Source organism: Haliotis rubra, unplaced genomic scaffold (assembly GCF_003918875.1).
Source record: "Haliotis rubra isolate DU_JTF1 unplaced genomic scaffold, ASM391887v1 Scf41, whole genome shotgun sequence".
NCBI lineage: Eukaryota > Metazoa > Mollusca > Gastropoda > Lepetellida > Haliotidae > Haliotis > Haliotis rubra.
Window position 1 is genome coordinate 1,149,989 of NW_025767091.1, and position 18,897 is coordinate 1,168,885.

At 37.6% G+C, this 18,897-nt stretch overlaps 1 protein-coding gene across 1 annotated transcript in view; it reads right to left on the minus strand.

Annotated features, from left to right (window-relative positions):
• The window catches only part of LOC124288036 (RNA-binding motif, single-stranded-interacting protein 3-like), a 312,786-nt gene that overhangs the window by 19,679 nt on the left and 274,210 nt on the right, over window positions 1–18,897 (minus strand). Inside the window, 3 exon segments of the mRNA XM_046724598.1 lie at window positions 856–1,033; window positions 1,035–1,076; window positions 17,698–17,789. Of these exon segments, the coding sequence (XP_046580554.1) occupies window positions 856–1,033; window positions 1,035–1,076; window positions 17,698–17,789 (312 nt within the window).

An 18,897-nucleotide genomic window follows, 5' to 3' on the forward strand; every position in this document is an offset into this window, starting at 1 on the left:
TCTTGTTAATGGAAAGTCACGACTCCATACTTTCATAAATCAATTTGACTGGAGATGAATTTCTCGGCGAGTTTTACAAGCATTCTTCTCCAAATCACGCAAAGAGGCCTATCTTACTTGCCCTAAATATTTAGACATAAAGGTCACTACCTTTTGGATGTGTTTGTCCAGCAATCAATTTTGTAAGCCTTGTATGATTAGAAATCTGTTGTCATTCACAGATAGATCTGATTGATTTTGTCCTCACATTTTGTCCTACATCTATTGTCAGCAAAATTCATGACAAATATCATCAATACAAAAATAGATTACAGGGAAACTTTGTAAACTCAAATTCATACATATATACCCAAAGTAACTTACTTATCTCTTCCCTAGGATCAGATCTGATGCACTGAACATGAGTGAGGGAATGAGGTTTCACACTGGGTTTTACCCATCAAGGAACTGAACACAGGTGTTAGGTCGAACAAGCCTGTGCTTTAACCACTTGGCCACCACACAGCCCCCTTAATATGTGGATATAAGCACATAAACATACAAAATCGAAACAATACTTAATTACTATTCAAATCAACAGATCTATCTCTCCTTTCTGTGTTCTTATACTTCTGGGATGCTTGGGAAGCCTAGTGGCTAAAGTGTTCATTTGTCACGCTGAAGACCTGGGGTTCAATTTCCTACATGGGTACAATGTGTGGAGCCCATTTCTGGTGTCCCCTGCCGTGATATTGATGGAATATTGCTAAAAGCGGCACAAAACCATACTCACTCACTCTTATACTTCTTATTATAAGAGATTTATTTATTATATAAGATATGTATTTATACATTATTAAGAGATCTGTTTCTTACCTGGTAAAATTTTAGCATTGAAAGCATCAATAACTTGCTGGCACTTCTCCCTCGACTCCATGCGCGCGAAGCCCACTCCACGACTCAATCCATCAGGTTTCCTCAATATTCTTGTGGATATCACTGTACCGTAGTCTTTAAACATATTTTCTAAATTTTTCTCGGTGAAGTATATAGGGGAGATTAGCTATATACAGGTTAGTGGGATCTTGTTCTTGTTGCTGAAATGAATGAAGACACTATAAGAAAATTATATAAAACAAGACACATGTCAATATGGGCTTTTTTCAATGTTGTGTTGATATTTTGAACCAAGCAAACAGAGACTGCTGTGACAAACATAACATTTTATAAATCAACAACATTATTCTGTAATCAATATGCTTATATAAACCCGGAATAGAGATTGTGGAAAAAAAGAACAAATTTGGCCGAAAAGCTTTCATGTGATATTCAATGATATTTTTCAGCCGCTAGCTTTCTGCTAACAGCTATCAAACTTACAGATTTAAATGAAATCAGTTTTTAAAATAATATTAAAAATGATTTATTTTAATAAAATACCAGTAAGTATTGGAATTTGTATAAATGTCACTTTGAACATATAAAAGAGGGAAAATAATAGTGTTCACAGCTGCTTTTGAGTTGCACTCTTCCATGCCCGGAGTCACAGAATCAACAAAGACCTCACAATTCATGTTTTAAACACTTTAGTATCAATAATCTCCCCAAAACATCAAAATAAACATTTCAGATTAAAAAACACATTAAATGACTCCAAATATGTATTGAGATGTGAATTGGCCATCTTATCACATATTTACATCGACTGCTTCAGACTGATATAGAATTATGGGAAAAGTGTGCACGAATGTCGCTACTGTGGCCTTTAGCTATTCTATTAAGGACCCTTAATGTTCCATTCTGGAAACAACAGAAGCAATGGTTTTGCAAGAATATTCTATTTGTTAGAGGCAAGTGAGCTATTTAGCTTAAACAAATCATCCATTTCTCTGGCCTCTAAATAGAAACCCCCGATATGATATCATCCAAGGAAAACATTTATTCCCAGACGCTCCCCATGCGGTCTCAAGCACTGCATGATAAATACATTTTTTGTCATTTAGTCGTTAGACTGTGATGTTCGCTTCTCGGAATGCAAACCTTTCCTACACAATCTTGTTTATGGGCTTATAAAGCTTCTGTGTGTATGAATAATCTATATGCTGCCAGGAAAGAATTTATCGTCAAACAATAGTTTATGTTGTATGCAACAAACCAGTCATGAAGTTAGTGGTTTTTAAGATAGTCTTAAAACCCGGTTGATAATACACCAATGAGGTTAATGATTCCTTCTGAGGGAATCCCTGATAGTAATGAATAGTTCTTTGTTGCTTAATGTCCAGTGTAATTCCTGCCAATATCACTATCATCCATCACAAAACTGTACCTATGTATGCTAAACAAACATTATTGCCCCACAATGTTTAAGTCAGTGTCATATTGTTCTAGAATATATATGTAATACTAAGGTGATAATATTTTCAAAAATTACACCGATCAGTGCAATCTGATAGAGAACTGGTCAAGAATGTCTTCTTAACAACTAGTGAAAGCCTTCTTCTGTTAAGACTTTCATACCAGAATAATTACTGTGACTTATATTTCCTAAATTGCAATACAGTTTAGCAGATCCAAGATTACATTATGCATTGTGAAACTTTCTCAAAACCGCTTTTGTTGGGAAAATTATGTAATTTCTACAAGCCTTTTGAGCGAGACGGCCATTACAGCAATAACAACCTTATCTTATCACGAGAATGTTGGTGGGCTCTCAATGTAAAGGTGAAATGGTTTGACGCAGTTGGAGTGATTTTACGAACTCCCTTTAAAATCTGTTATCAATATCTGGCAGAACACAGTAATCCGTCAAGACACAATAACAGCTAATTACAGCTTAAGATTTTGTCAGTATTTTCGAGCGATTAGATAGGGTTTCTGGCAATCTGCCAAGACTGAGGAATAATCGTCCCACCATGGTGTGGTATAATCGCCCTGAAAGAAGCTTGTTGTGTCATGTCCAGTTCATGACAAGAGAAGCTATATTTCATATCGCACGCCATCAACAAAGTCTTCAAATATATCACACAGTGTTGACACGGCCTCGCATGATCCGCTCATTTCATTGGTCACATACATCTGTTGTATAAGGCCCATATATTGCCCACACCCTTGTAGGCCAACATACAGCTAATTCTTCATACAACACTTTTCATCCTGGCTATAAATATACTTCAGTATGATGCCTAAAGTCATCTTCCAATTAAACTGACAGTTTGAGGGATGCCAGAAGAATGGGGTGTAGTTTTAAATGAAACACTCTCTTCTCTGTGTAGCTTGTAACCTTGAAATACACTGCCCATACGATCTGTGCATGCTGATGGAAATACTCAAAACATGACATCAAGAGCCATCCAATTGTCTAGTATGCCAGTGTAATAAGTTTAGTGGAAAACATTGTTTTGCAGATATGAGGGGACATATTTCTTTTATAAAAAAATATGTAAAATATATACAGTGAATCGTGAAATTAATGACAGCAGAAAGCGTAAACAAGAAATGCGACTCTTGGTAGCTTGCACTACTAAAATGTCACATTTGTTCCTGTACTTGTGCGCATTGTTTTCTTGATACATTTCATGATATACTGTATTCATATTTGAATGAGTGAGTGAGTATAGGTTTATACCACTTTTAGCAATATTCCAGCAATATCATGGCGGGAGACACGAGAAATGGGCTTCACACATTGTACCCATGTGGGGAATCGAACCCAGGTCTTCAGCATGACGAGTGAACGCTTTAACCACTAGGCTATTCTACTGCCCCTATATCTGAATGCTTGACCCTCATGGTGGGTGAGTGGAATGCTGTACAGATGAGTCGCTGGGTGGGTAGGGGAGTATGTTCCTGGAATGGGAGGAGATTGGTTTCAAGATAAACTACATTACTGGCTTCCCTTTGCGATTTGTTTCTGTTATTTTCCTGCCACAAGTGAGGCAAGATCTGCTCACCATAACCAGGTATCATCAGTATTTGATACAGATTCCTAAACATTGATTCAGAATCATACATTTTACTCAGTAATTAAATGACATTTCTTATGATTGTAGAAACGACTTTGTCACTTTTCTTTACTGAATGTGTGAACTGGCAGTTTGGTGGATTTGTGACACCAAGGATAGTCTTCACTCATGCCCAGGTCTGGATTTGAACCCTCTAGGATTGATAATCAAACACACTAACTACTGCCTATCTGAATGGACCCAGCCAGCCTATGTTATCATCCTCAGAGGAAAGACCTGAAAAATGCTTTGCTCTTGTGCATACTCCAAAACACTGGGTTAATACCAAAACTTATCAGTACATCACATTTCTCCCAAACCAGGCATAAAAGACTCACAATGATAGCACAAAAATGTCTAACAACTTTAATATTTTTTTAATGCAAATTTGAAAAACGTTTACATAGCTTGAAGGGCTGTCTCCCTGTTGGGATGGGCTAGCTTCACAAAGGATCGCGTAAGCTGCCAGTGGAGATAATTTCAATTATACATCATGACAGATAAGAGGAATGACTTTGACCTACTTAATTCTTCAGGTGTAAAACATTTACAAATTCTACATACCTTAAATTTCACGTGGCATTATTCTATTGTAAGACTGACAACCAGATGAAGTAGCTATCTGTTCAAAATATTTCACACACTTGCTTTTACATTCTTATTTGTGACCTTGTCAAAAGTTTATGTTCCACTAATGTCATCTGACAGAGATATTTGAAAAAGATAAAACTTAGATAATATCTATACATGATCCATTCACATATGTCCTGTCTGTCAAAGTTCTGACAAAACACGGCCAAGACCACACAAACTTATGATGTTGTACTACCACATGTTGAATCAGAGGACCTTATTATCTTAATAAGTACGCCCAACTCACTTGATCATACACAATAATTGTGCCAGCATTTTAAAACATCCACATTCCAAATAACAAATAAAAATAACATTACAAACTTTTAACTTTTTAGGTAACAACTATTATTCATTGACAATATTCATTTCAATTTCAAACCCTCTTTTTAACAAAAATGAAAATGAACAAAACCATTACATGAATACATGAACAAAGCTTCCTGACACGTGTGGTGGCACCCTAAACATGTGGATTTGCCCTGCGGCTCCTAACAATCTTGTATATAAACAAGAAAAACAGGGCTTGAATTTGCTGCTGTTTTACGCATTCACTTGTATGAATGTTTAGGCTATGTTCAGTTTTAGCGTAATCCTGCACCGACTGAAAAACCAGGAAGATCGAAGCTGTCTATTAACCTTTTTATTATGCTTTCAAATCTGAAAAACTACATAAAAATTCATTGATTGTGGGAGATTGGGTTTCAGTGCTGCTTGAATCAAACCTGGTTATGCATTCAGACTGTGTGTGTACATATGCCATACCACACGTATCTCCAGCTCGGGCTACAGGTTCCAGGCATAGCACTTCTCAAAATGTCATATAAAATGAACTTCAAATATTCTCTCAAACAATGCACTGCCTTCTTTTGAGCTCAAACTAGGAGAGGGTTACCCACATCTTGTTCCGACAACCCGCACCCCATTTGATCCGAGGAACCCCAGTATTGTCCTGTTCTATACCAGACCTAGAATACGCACCCTCGCGCCAGTCATTCATCATATTCTTGTGTAAATAACACCCTTAATCCTTAGTATCGCACACACCTCAGATTTGTAACGCAAATCATATTTTGGGATTATGAAGTGCCTCATGGTGATAGATATTGCATTTACACATCTTTCATATTCGACCAGCAAACTGAAGCTTTGATCAGGCCATTTATTGTTGTGGGTATTTGAAAGCAGCATCTTTGAAGTGACATTAACACTTCGTACTCCTATTCATTACAAGAGAGATATACTCCGTATTTGCTTGGTGTTAAATAACAAATAGTTTTGTCATACCAGTCGAGTATTTGGTAAATATTTAGTTTGATATTTGTATAGAGGACCGTTTTCAAGAAATTATTTTTCGATTTCATATCTTGTGTCAATAGAAGGACCGCCCCAAGGCTTACAATGCTGGCCCTTGATGAACAATGAAAACATTAACATTTAAATGTTGCGTATTCGACATCTCACAACCACGTATATCAAATAAGAGACACGTACGAGGCAAGTCTGTCCTTTGAAACTGGCCGATAAACATCACAGTCTGTACAAATGTCACTACATCAAAAGCAACTTTCAAGAAGTCTTCACTTCATTTTTTCCTTTTGATAAAATACTATCTGAAAATTAGTAACAATGTATCAAATCTGTATAGTGTTCAAAGACAATTCAGTCTATTTTGATCCCAAACAATTTTTGCCCAGAGCATTGTTAATGATTTTTTAGATCGTGTGAATATCACATTTTGCATAACCACTAAGGTCAAACTGTTGAAAAAAGAAGAAGCGACAGACTTGTATCTGTTACCCAACTCCAGGAGCTCTGGGAGATATGAGTTATCTACCCTGCTCAAGCAAGGTTAGTCACCATGAGCCAAATCTCATTAAATTCACAGCTCATTTCAAACTAGTGGTTTATGTGAAATAGTCAGAAAAAAATAACCAGTTGATCTAGATTTTCACCTGCCTTTGAAGTAATAGATATTGAGACAAATTTATTAACTGTCCAGGTCTATCACTTTCAAAGCAAAGGTGCAGAAAATAATAAATAAGTATAATTCATGCAATATCAAAAACCCATAACACGTCATGTTACTCGGACTGCTCAACAGTCTGGTCAAAACAGAAATGATCCCCAAAGGTTGGAGTCAATCCTCTACAAGGCCTTCTACTTAAGACAATTGTACCAAATTATTTCCAAATTTGTTTTATTTTGCAGGTAATCCTGGACAACCCCCAGATCATAATCAGCTCCATCTATTACATTCCTATCCATTGTCGACTAATTCCCTCATTGGTGTCACACTCACCATAAGTACATTAATTAGTTTGTCAGAGTCCGGAATCGGGAAAGACACTTAACGGTAATGAGCTCTGAGCATTGCCCTGACAAGAAACACATTGCTAGATTAGGCAAATCCAGAAAAACAATAACGTTTGCTGTACAACTAATTATTATTCATGACTCATATATGGTTGTCCTGTGGTTCAGCTTGTTTTGATGCTAAGTTGAACTGTAAGTAGCATTAGTACAATAATTATTTCCTGAAGTCAAGTCAAGTTACTTAATTTTGAAATACAAACAAATTCAATATCTGCCTTGAGCAAAGACTACTCAATAAATACACACACAAATATGAGATTCTTCACAAATTGAGTTGTTGGTAAATCTATTATGAAACAGTTACATATATTTCAGTCACTACTCATTAGTGCTAGATACAGAGGAAATAATAGTTTCTTGGTTCACAATTCTTGGCAGCATAGTAACAGACTTACAAGAAAAAGGGGCGGTGGGGTAGCCTATAGGTTAAAGTGTTTGCTCATCAAACTTAAGACCAGGATCAATTCTCCACAAGGGTACAATGGGTACAAGCACATTTCTAGGGTCTCCCACCATGAATTGCTGGAATATTACTGAAAGTGGCATAAAACGACACCTACCTACTGCAAGGAAAATGTAGACACCCTGATGGGATGCAAGTGCTTATGGTAAGAGCTGACCCAAGATGGGGTGGCCATGATGTGTGACCAAGCCAAATGCACCTCATCATGTTACGCAAACATTGAGCAATGTTCATGGTGTCAATGACTAGCTAGAATCCATGACGTCATAGCCTTATTATTCTGTAGTGTCAGTCATTTTGATTAAGACCACTATTCCATATCAATAACTGCGGACACATCAAATAGTTGATGAAAATATGTGACAAACAATCTCCATATTCATGAAATATCTTTGCTAAAAGCAGAGTTCATTGTACCATTGCAACTATATGTCCATCATTGTTACCAAAACAGATGTTCGCTAAAAGGTCACCTTTCCTGCCCCAGGGTCATGGTCTTGGGTAGTGGTTACCACAGGTTGGTACAAGAATATGGAACAAGTCAGAAGTTGTTGGTGAAATGAGGAAACTCCATGTACATCTTTTCTGTCATTGACATCTGGGTGACACATAATTTGTTTTTATTGTCCTACAAACAAAACATGACTCTACGCTTATAAACTAGGTACCAGTATTGATCTATATAATCATTGGTATGATCAGTCAAATCCCCTCTCAATAACAGTCTAAGGCATGAGTATCTGACTTTTCAGCTGAGTACCGCAGAATCGATTCTACTTGCAAAAATAGTTGCATGGAAATTAGCATGTCCAGACAGATGACCTACCTGTGCCCTCCATAACAACAAGAGATATTCTGTTTTATCCATTATATTGTTTTCAAATATTATTCAAGTGATATGAGATCTTAACCAATGTTTGCTTGTAGATCCATGGAAAAACAAACGATACTTTCTTTCAAGTCTATGTATTCACGAATCCATAGGTGGGGAATACTATCCAGTGTAGAAAACCGAAATAGAGTGCCATTGAATGACTATCTCTTCTTTCATTTTCAACTGCCATTAAATATAGGTGCATATTTTCTGTTGCCTTTTTTTCTTTTCTTTTTTTAATAAAACATGCTGATTGCAGCAACTCTTAAACAAACTCGTAAACTGAAATCAATCCAAGTTCCACTTAATTTTAACCTGAAAAAGTACACCATCTGTTTTTGAACCCAAATATGCATACTCTGTTCCTGATATGGGAGAAAACAATAACCAGTTATCTGTGTCATACATAAATAGGTGCTTCAAAAAGGTCAAAACTGATGCTTTTTCGCAAACCAATGTACTTCATTATTTCCTTCAAAATATCTAAGGGTAAACATTTCAAACCACATCAGCCAGCACTTATTTCTGCTACTGTTATCATTTGTTGTTATAGATACCATCTTCAGCAAGTACATTTGGCTTGCACTAGTTAATAAAACACTGAGTAGACAAACACACATTATGTCTGACAGACACCTCTGTAGGTGGTGCTGTGTACGTGCCATTAGTCTGACCTCAACTACCATTAGGTATTTATACTCCCAGTTCAAACATTATAAACCCATTCAGTCTTACTCTTCTCCTATCAAAAATTGTCAGGGTGTTATATTTATGAGAAACTATATTACTGAATGTAACCCCCTGCCACTGAAAGAATGGTTCCTGGGTAATGGCCCCTTTGATCCAAAATGGCCGACAGAAAAAGCAGGACCGCAGCGAATTAATCTGAGAGGTGCCTTTAGCCTAAATGATTTCTCAGAGATGCTCCTGCACTAGAAACAGAGGCTCAGTGTTCAGTTGAGACGGCACTCACGTCATTATCATGGTAAACGATCACAATCTGACACAGACTATATTCAACTTGTCGAAACCATGGCATGCATAAACAAGCAGCCATCCTGAATCCATTCTTGCAAGAGTTCCATCAAATTATCTTGGCAGCATATAAGCACTTATCTTTCAGATATCAAAACCTTCAGATTCAAATGTACAATTTTAACTCGAGTGAGAGTATATCATCCATCCAGACATAAGTTAGTCTTACTGAAGCAAGCCTTCATATCATGCCTCACTGCCCAATGCACCTCCAGATATTGAGACGAAGCTACTTGCACAACATTTGTTTACGAAGACATAAAACTTCAGGAATGACACTTTCTTTATTATACTGATGGCTCAGGGCTAGTTATTGAACAATCCCCCTTCATTTATCTGGGGTGGTGGTGGGGTGGGTGGGGGAGTGAAGTAGTAGCCCTCAAGAAATATAAATACATGGACAAAGGTACTATCCCTTTTCAATGTCATTGTCAAGTTAGTGAATCAATTCTGAATCAATGTGAAGGAGCTGAACCTGTGACAGTCACTAACTGACCCAATGATTGAAAACAACAGCAGGGAGAATCGCTCCCTTTAACACCTGTGTCATCAGTATTCAATAGTGATTCATAAACACATGTTTATGATATAGATCATTATTTCATGCCCTTCACCATCATATTTAAATACTGTTGTCGCACAACTAGTTTTATTTGGAATGAAAGCACATGTACTATATAACTTCTATTTGTAATTAAATCACTATGAATTAATTAATTGATATATTCCCTTCCTCCCCCTACCATCTGTCTTGCCCATTCTGGTGTTGTCATGACCACTTCTCTTTAACCGTGGATAATAAACAATATCACATGGAGATAATATCCCATTATAGCCCGTCCATTCCATCCCTGCTGTTATACATATACCAGCAGTAGTATATGGACATAATGTACATTAACAATATAGTCATTATATGGAGCACTGTACTAACTGTTCAAATTGTTTTCCACTGAATGAGATAGCTCTTAAGATCTGACATGACACACACCAATCAAACCTTTGGTGTGATTACACAAGGCATCAAGTTCTGCCAAATTCAGATGTCAGTTGAATAACTGAGTCAGTGCTATCCGATATTATGGTAACATATGCAGTCTGGCAGATTAGTTCCAAGCCTGCTCAATTAAATGTCTTTCATTCAGTTAAATGCCTTTCACAAAGTTCAAGGTGTTTTGTCTAGTTAATGTTTTTCAGTATAGTAAGATCAGCTTACACAGTCCATACACGACAATTAAAATCTACTGAAAATTATGCCCAAACACAGATTTTGTCTCACACACTCAAAAAGACTGTGACAGATTGCTAATGGTAGAAAAATTACTCTGGGACCATCCTCCTAGACTTGCACAAGTCTCTAAGGTAATAATTAATAGTTTAAATGATAATTTCTATTAAAAAATATGAATAACAGACTGACGCATGGTGTCCGCATATCTAGATTTGCCTCTTTAAAGGATAGAATTACTATACATGGCAAGGCTACTATCTTCCCGACTGCAGTGTATATTGTATATAGCATGGCTTCTGAAGCTGCTTCACTGAACAGAATCATGTCTTAAACATTATTTATCATATATAAAGAAAACCGTATTATGTTTGCCAAAGGCTCCAAAATTATCCTTACTAATATTAATTAACAGAATTATCTAAATGTATTTACCTATAAGTATCTCATTTCAAAATCAGATTTCTGTCACATCTGCTTATCAGTGGTTAAAACTAGTTTAGAGGATACAGTTGAAGGTAAACACACTCAACACTTGGGAGAGTTTTCAGGTATATAAAGTACCCATAACAAAATGGGGTTGAAAGGCAGATTTTATGACTGTTGACAGTAGACAAACCCAAGTAGTGGACACTTGTCTAGGGTCAAGCATATATTGAAACAGAAGCGAGTGGTCTAGACAACGTGTCGCTACAAATCACACTGGACATTTCAAAGTATGCTGCTTGTAGTGTCACATGTCAGGGGTGAGTTTGAAATTGAGGCAGGTGACATTATTTCGGCTTTCAAGTCGGTCAGGTAGCTTTGGCGCGGTCAGGGGACACAAGTTTGTGCTAGGCACCTCAACACAACCCAACACAATCTCAAATACCTTCTAGCCTACAATTAATACCAAGGAGTCAGCAGAAATGTTGACTCAAAGATGGGATGGTTACCTTCCAGTCAATGTCAAGAATTTGTCAAGTAAAGATGTGTGTGCTGTCAAAAACAGTTAAATGAATACCCCATGCCATCTTAGGTCCACAGCCCCTCCCTGATATGTAGTGAGTTGTCAAGAAGCTACTACCTCCAGGCTTGGGTCAGTAGGCTGTTAGTATACATATCTCACTCACATGCCACTTCTTGTACATTTTAGTAGCTTCAAGAATGTACTGCCGCCACGTTAACTCAGCACAGGCAAGGTATTCCTAAATACCACTGTTGTCAGAGAACTGTTTCGTATAGACTCTACATCTAGCATTGGTCTACATCACCATCCTTCAGGACTGGTCAGTTCAGTTTTGGGGCCTCTGTCCACACAGGTAATGAGGGCTACAACTGTCAATACTCAAAAATAAACTAACGATAGTCATCCTGTCTCTCGGGAGAATGAACACATTGGGAGGGAACTGTTATTTTGACCCCAAATTGTTTTGGTTTGTTTCTTGGATAAAATAGTATTGCCCAGTTTGTGTTGCTGCAGTATTATATTAACTGAAAAGAATTATCCAAATCAAACAGTGTCAAACAGAAAATATCTTTGTACAATGACATTAATGTTCTCTCAGCATGCCACAAGTAGATAATTTCAATTTCACCATTAATCGTGACCATAATTAATCATTGAAACTATAATTGTTTATGCAAAATGGTTATGTCACTTACAAAAGAATGAAGAAAATTCCAAATGACAAGAATGTAAGTCATTTTGACTTAGATGTAAATTTGATTGTACCTCATTATATGTGAAATGTAATAATCAGACAGATGGCAATGCTATGAACATCGCTTTCCTTCAAAACCTAATGGGGGCCATCATCCCTGAATCAAGATAATCAATTACCATACTGAATGCATCTACAAAGACAATCACGTTTAACGAGTTCCTTTATTTAATGACGACAAGCAGCCACAGGGCAAAATGCAATCAGCTAGACTCATTATCTAAGACAATGCCAATGCTTCATTTCGACACTTGATGATCAGGAGAGACGTTCATTATCGCGTTCAACTGGTGCAGTCCATTAAAAACAAAGGGGAGCCTTTGTCACTTCAGAAAAAGAAACCTCTTACTAATTATATCATGCATCAGACATAAGTGTAATATTTCGATATTTTCTGTGCAGTTTTCTAAAGTATTTGCTCCAAGTACTACAAAATCAAAACCAATATCACTCATCCCTACTCTTCTGTTAGTATGTTACAACGATCTGGCAGAGAGAGATCCGTGATTAATTTCAGTCACATGCATGTTGTCAGACATTGTTCTGTGAGGTTATCACTCAACCAATGATAATGGCCTAATTGGTACTTAATTCCCAGAATGCATCAGCCTGTGTCTGTTGGATGGCTGTGATTGAGACATGTGATTTAAACGTGATTAGTTTATTACGATTGTTCCAATAGCAAGGACAATCTAATCAGAAAAACAAAGAAAATGAGAGTACATAGAAAAGAAATCACTTCTCGTAGCTTCATTAAATTACCCACGAATGTGACCGATTTTCTCTTTGATGCATTCCATTTTCATGTTTCCTCTCAAAATGATAATTATTGAAGCAAAACCACATCCAATGTTTAATTAAATTTCGCAAATATAAAATTGTAAAATGTTTCTTGTTTCAAAAAACTTCAATTGTTTTGGCATTTATTATTCTTTTTTCAACAAATACTGCCAATCTGAAGATAATTATCTTTAGCTTGAATGTGAAGAGTGAAATATCAACATGCTCCAGATCTAATTCAAATATTTCTCAAAGCTGTGTTGAATTCAGTTGCAAGTGTGAAAATGTGCAACATTATTTAGCTACTGGCAGGGCGGTGTGACAGTGCAAACACTGATACCACATTGTTGTAGGAAGACCAAGTCCAACTCACAGGGAAACAAATTAATATGTCATGATTAAATATAAATAGCCGCAATTGGGTACTGGTTGTCGTCTTTCTTGAAAATTCCATCCTGCTGTGGGATAGGAATACCCAACAACTGTTTGAGTTTCTAGTTAGTCAAATCTCTTTGTCTGAGTGGAGGGATTGCTGAGATGGTGAGGTAAAGAGCACCTGTTGGAATGACGGCAGTCTGACCTGTTCTCGTACACAATCTGTCGCAAATTCCCCTAATGACTATTTGTTCATCTTGCCTTTTGACTTGGAAAACATTTTACGAGTTTATCAAAAAATGCTACGAAAAAGACGAGACCCTACAATTACGCCAAGAAATTTGACTTCAAAAGGCGGTTTGTTTTTGCCAAGATTGTAAGGTCTGTTTCAGCACAGGAGAATGTGGAGTCTAAATCCGTAAGTAAACATCTAACAGCACAAATATCTCCTGAATCTATTACCTATCAAATACACAATTCAGGGGGAAATGGGTGGTCCGGCAGCCTGAATCATGGCAACTCAAACAGAGTTGCCTCCCTTAGCCATGCAAGGATCTGCAGTATGTTGGTTTGAAAAGCTAATTCATCCTAGTTATTATCCTTGGTCTGTCAGCTTAACCTGTTCACATCAGTCTCACTGACCTGAGACATCTATGACCGGTGTCACGTTAGTTTTTACACTCAAGTAATAAATATGGTTGTAAGTTGCTTTTTAGTCACTAATGTATTAAATCAAAATGAATCACCAGAAATAGTTATCATAACCTGAACCCATGTTGAGAATCAAACCTGGACCATGACAAGTAAGCTTTGACTACTAAGCTAAGACAGTGACCCATTAATGGATGAAATATTCTGGACAGTTTCAAAATATCAGTTTCAATGACTTCAAAATACTTCTCAAGATAATTTAAGAACTGTGTCTTTCTGAAAAATATGTTCAGATGAGTGAGTAGGTTTTATGCCGCTATTAGCAATATTCCAGCAATATCACAGCGGAGGACACCAGAAATGGGCTTCACACATTGTACCCATGTGGGGAATTGAACTGGGTCTTCAGCGTGATGAGCGAACGCTTTAACCACAGCTAGGCTACCCCACCACTCCTGTTCAGCTGAGAGCCAAGGTGAGTCTATGCTTTAACCAGCAGGCTACACACCCACTCCCTCACATCTAGGTGACATGTTGGGATATAAAGCAATATAACACCCAGCACACCCACTCATACAACTCTCATTATCATCCAACCCTGTAAACAAGATTAGACATGACAGAGTAGGCTTGCTACGGAATATATGCAGTTATAACCCATCATGGGCATCCAATCTCCTTTCTAGCCAAATATGGTGTACTGGAAACCATCCCTGCCCCAATCTTTATGTGGACCTTATGATAAAAGGTTGAATATATCTTGGTTGCCACAATCAGGGAGTTATCACAGTTTATATTAATGGGCAGGGAATTAAAACCACATATCTCCCTAGATAGAATGTGATAATAACTGGGCATATTATCAGCAGCTTACACACATACATATTTGTGTGAGCTATCTCCAGGCCTGGTCGGGGAGACAAGTTCAAAGAAATTGATTATAAATCAACATAGTTAAACATTCAACTGAGTTATGCCAGTGCCTACATGACAGATCGCACAGTCGACTTTCTAATCTATGTTTACAGGTTACGATAAAATATTCCACACTGGGAATAGCTGGGATTCCAGCAACACACACATGTTTATTGAAATATTTATGTTGTGTTATGCTTACTCTAAATACCCATAAACAGTGTCACTGATCCACTAGCGTGGCAGCCATCATCGTCCTTAACGCTGTACATCATATACATTATGCACTGCCAATGAAAATAGTTTTGAAAGTTCATTTCTGATGTCTCACGTCACGATATTGCTGGAATATTGCTAAAAATGGTGTAAAACCTCACTCACTCACTCACTAAAGTGAATCCGATCTGCACCAGAGCATAACACTCCTGTAACTTACACATTTCACTACAAGGAAGTGATGAAGAAACGACTATCTAGGAATTATTTAGGAATCTAGGCTAGATTCTAAAGTGCCCCTGGCAGATGAACGGGGAAAAAATCTTTGTTTTGTTATATTTTCTTATTTTTAGAGATCTTGAGATCTGGTGACTTGTACAACCAGAACAGGTGGTTGGGGGACCATGGATGCCAACATGGGTGTCAATGACACTACTTTCACTTTCCAGACCCTTGATCAGGTACCTTTGTCAATCCATTCTTAATTATTTGACAAAACGAGCCCAAAGAATCTGTCCACACATTATGCTCAGTAATAGATATGCCTGATTAGCTTTCCAGAGGTGTTTCAGTTTATATCATCAGCCCAATACAAACAAAGGAAGTCCAAGTCTGTGCAACCAGTTCAAGGGTTGTGCTTAATCCTGTACCAAACTACATGCATACTCTTACAGCCCTAGGTTGTACAATAGGGTGTTAATTAAACAAAGTATTAGACAGGATTTCATATTGTAGTACAAAGCTTTAACTGTCACTGTAAATAGTATGTGTGAAAACTCAAGTAAAAAGGTGGATTGCTGGGGTTAATCTGGTGTAATGCTGTGCCATGGTAGTGTTCTGGCCTTATGTTGTGTTCCCATGTATAGTATACAGGTTTCACAAGGGCTTATGCCACTTTGAATAGTATTTCAGTTAGCAAACCTATTTGGATTCCAGGTTAGATTGATCTTTAGGAACCCATGCTTGTCATAAGAGGCGACCAACGGGATGGGGTGGTCAGACTAGCTGACTTGGTTCACACATGTCATTGTATCCCAATTGCAAAGATCAATGCTCCTGATGCTGATCACTGGATTGTCCGGTCCACGATTATTTACAGACTGCTATCATATAGCTGGAATATTGCTGAGTGCAAGGTAAAACTTAACTCACTCACTCACTCCAGGTTAGAGCAGGTCCCTTGTGAGTGAGTATGGTTTTACGCCACTCTTATTCCAGAAATATCATAAGCAACACCAGAAATGCTCTTCACACACTGTACTCATGTGGGGAATTGAACTCGAGTCTACGGTGTGACTCACTCACTCACTAAACGCCACTTAAAGACGTTAACTGTACATTGGCAAGAAGAACTGAAACTGGCTGGGGCATTATTTTGCTGGTCACATAGTTACACCTCTGACCAAATTACTGGCTGACTGAAATTTGGGGGTAACAAGTCTCACGGGTGCTGCACCTTAATTACTGCAATGTCAAGGTGTGCCACAGGTGAAACGATGCTCTTTATGTGCATGTTTCACTCATTCACACCTGTTGGTTACCATTTCACACCCACACGTGTCAAACATTATGCAAATACCTGGCCAAACTGTCGCAGGTTTCATGGATATATTCACCATTAGCAGTCTTCAGTGGTTAAATCACCTGTACGTATGATTCACACTCAGTCTATAAGCTTCTCTACCAGGGTCTGTTCACAGATAGTCACAATAAACACACAGTTTAAAGCATTACCTATTACAGTGGACTCTAAACTTTGATGTGGAATGCTTTTGCATTAGAGCATGTTTAAGTGTCACCGTAAGGTTTTGAAATAGGAGAGATACTATTCTAGTAACCAGTGCTCATGTGTTTGACATGTGATCTCCTCAGCTTTTTCAATACTTTTATTTGATAATAATTTATTAACAACCCCGTCTCTGCCTGTCTAAACAGGTAATATGCACACCTGCATGCAAATTATGACACTAATTATAACAAAGCACCAATTTCACAACTAGACCCATCATAAGTAGTGGGCATTTTTAAACTTTCATGTGAAGTTAATGTACAATCAATTGGTACTGAAACCTAATTACACAGTGTGACCGAAATGTTGAAAAAGAAGGACCTTTATAAATTAGAGTAAAAATGTGTTAAAAGAATAAAATCAATGACAAAAGGTTCAAAATAAATCTAAATTTCATGCATGTATTCATGACATTACTAACTTTAGCAGGAGCAGTCAGCTTTATTTTCTTGTATTTTTAGCACCACATGTACCAGCCATGTGACAGTGGTCTGTAAATAACAGCCTGGACCAGACAATCCAGTGACTAGCATCCTGTTGTCAGGTTGTTATAGTCGAATTCTAACGTGAATGTTCACAAAGTAACAACATGTAGCTGACGAGTCAAGTAGAGATTTTAGGCAAGCTGAATTGTGAGGTTATTGAGGTGCAAGAGGGTTGGAGAAGTCCAAGGACCTACCTTTGCCATTTGTGCCTGGATGCCCTGACTCTGGAGCGTCTGGACCGCAGCCTCAGCCGCTTGTGGAGACTCAAAGTCTACGAACCCATACCCTGAAAGTGACAAAACAACTATGTATTATATCTATTATAATCTATTTGTATAACGCTGAGTTCCAGCTAGTCATAACGAGTGAGTGAGTGAGTTGGGTGAGTGAATGAGTTGAGTGAGTGAGTGAGTGAGTGAGTGAGTGAGTGAGTGAGTGAGTGAGTGAGTGAGTGAGTGAGTGAGTGAGTGAGTGAGTGAGTGAGTGAGTGAGTGAGTGAGTGAGTGAGTGAGTGAGTGAGTGAGTGAGTGAGTGAGTGAGTGAGTGAGTGGGTATTTCATTTATTTTCCAGTGTGTCAGTTAAATATGGATGGAAAGCCAGAAATGATGCAGATCTTAAATGTTATAAAACATAAACAACAAAGGTATTTTCATGACCAACCAAGACTCATAATTAAAATACATGAGATCTGAACCCATGATATTGTAAGCCAAATAATTATCGCTTTGTGCCGCATTAGTACAAAGGCAAAGAACTCTGTAACATTAGGGCCGCAAAGTTTTTTAATTACTGGTTTTTGCATGACTCAGAATCACATACACCTGATCAAGTGCAAACCATGTAAGACGTGATCCGAGCACTGCTGCAAGCCTGTGTAGTAAGCAAATATGGCAGATATCAAACTGATAGCACAAAGATCACCTTGTGCTTGATGGCTCTGATCAATACAGACAAGTTGTATCTGTTTTCAGCTAACATAAACGTTGTAAGCACTATTGTTTCCAAGTGAATTCATGTTCCATATGTAATGCCTAAGTATCCCGAGCTAGCAATGTCATCACGGTAATATGTTTTGGGGTTTTCGTAAGAAAATGTCAGCTCAAATCAGGTTACACTGACACAAAGCACATCAACAACTTCAAAAAGTTTCTAAAATTATAATAGAAAAGCAAAAGCCAGTTTAACGACATTCATCTTTCTTAAAACTTAAATTTACTGGTTTACAAATGACCCAAGATTCAACGGAGTCTACAAATCAGTATAATTCCACGCATGTATAAAATGGAGGATGTCAAAACAAAGATTCGTCTCGGAAAAGAATATTCACATATGTGTTTTTTAACATGTGTCTAATAAATAAAAAGAAACAAATTGGTGGTGAGTCAATAAGATC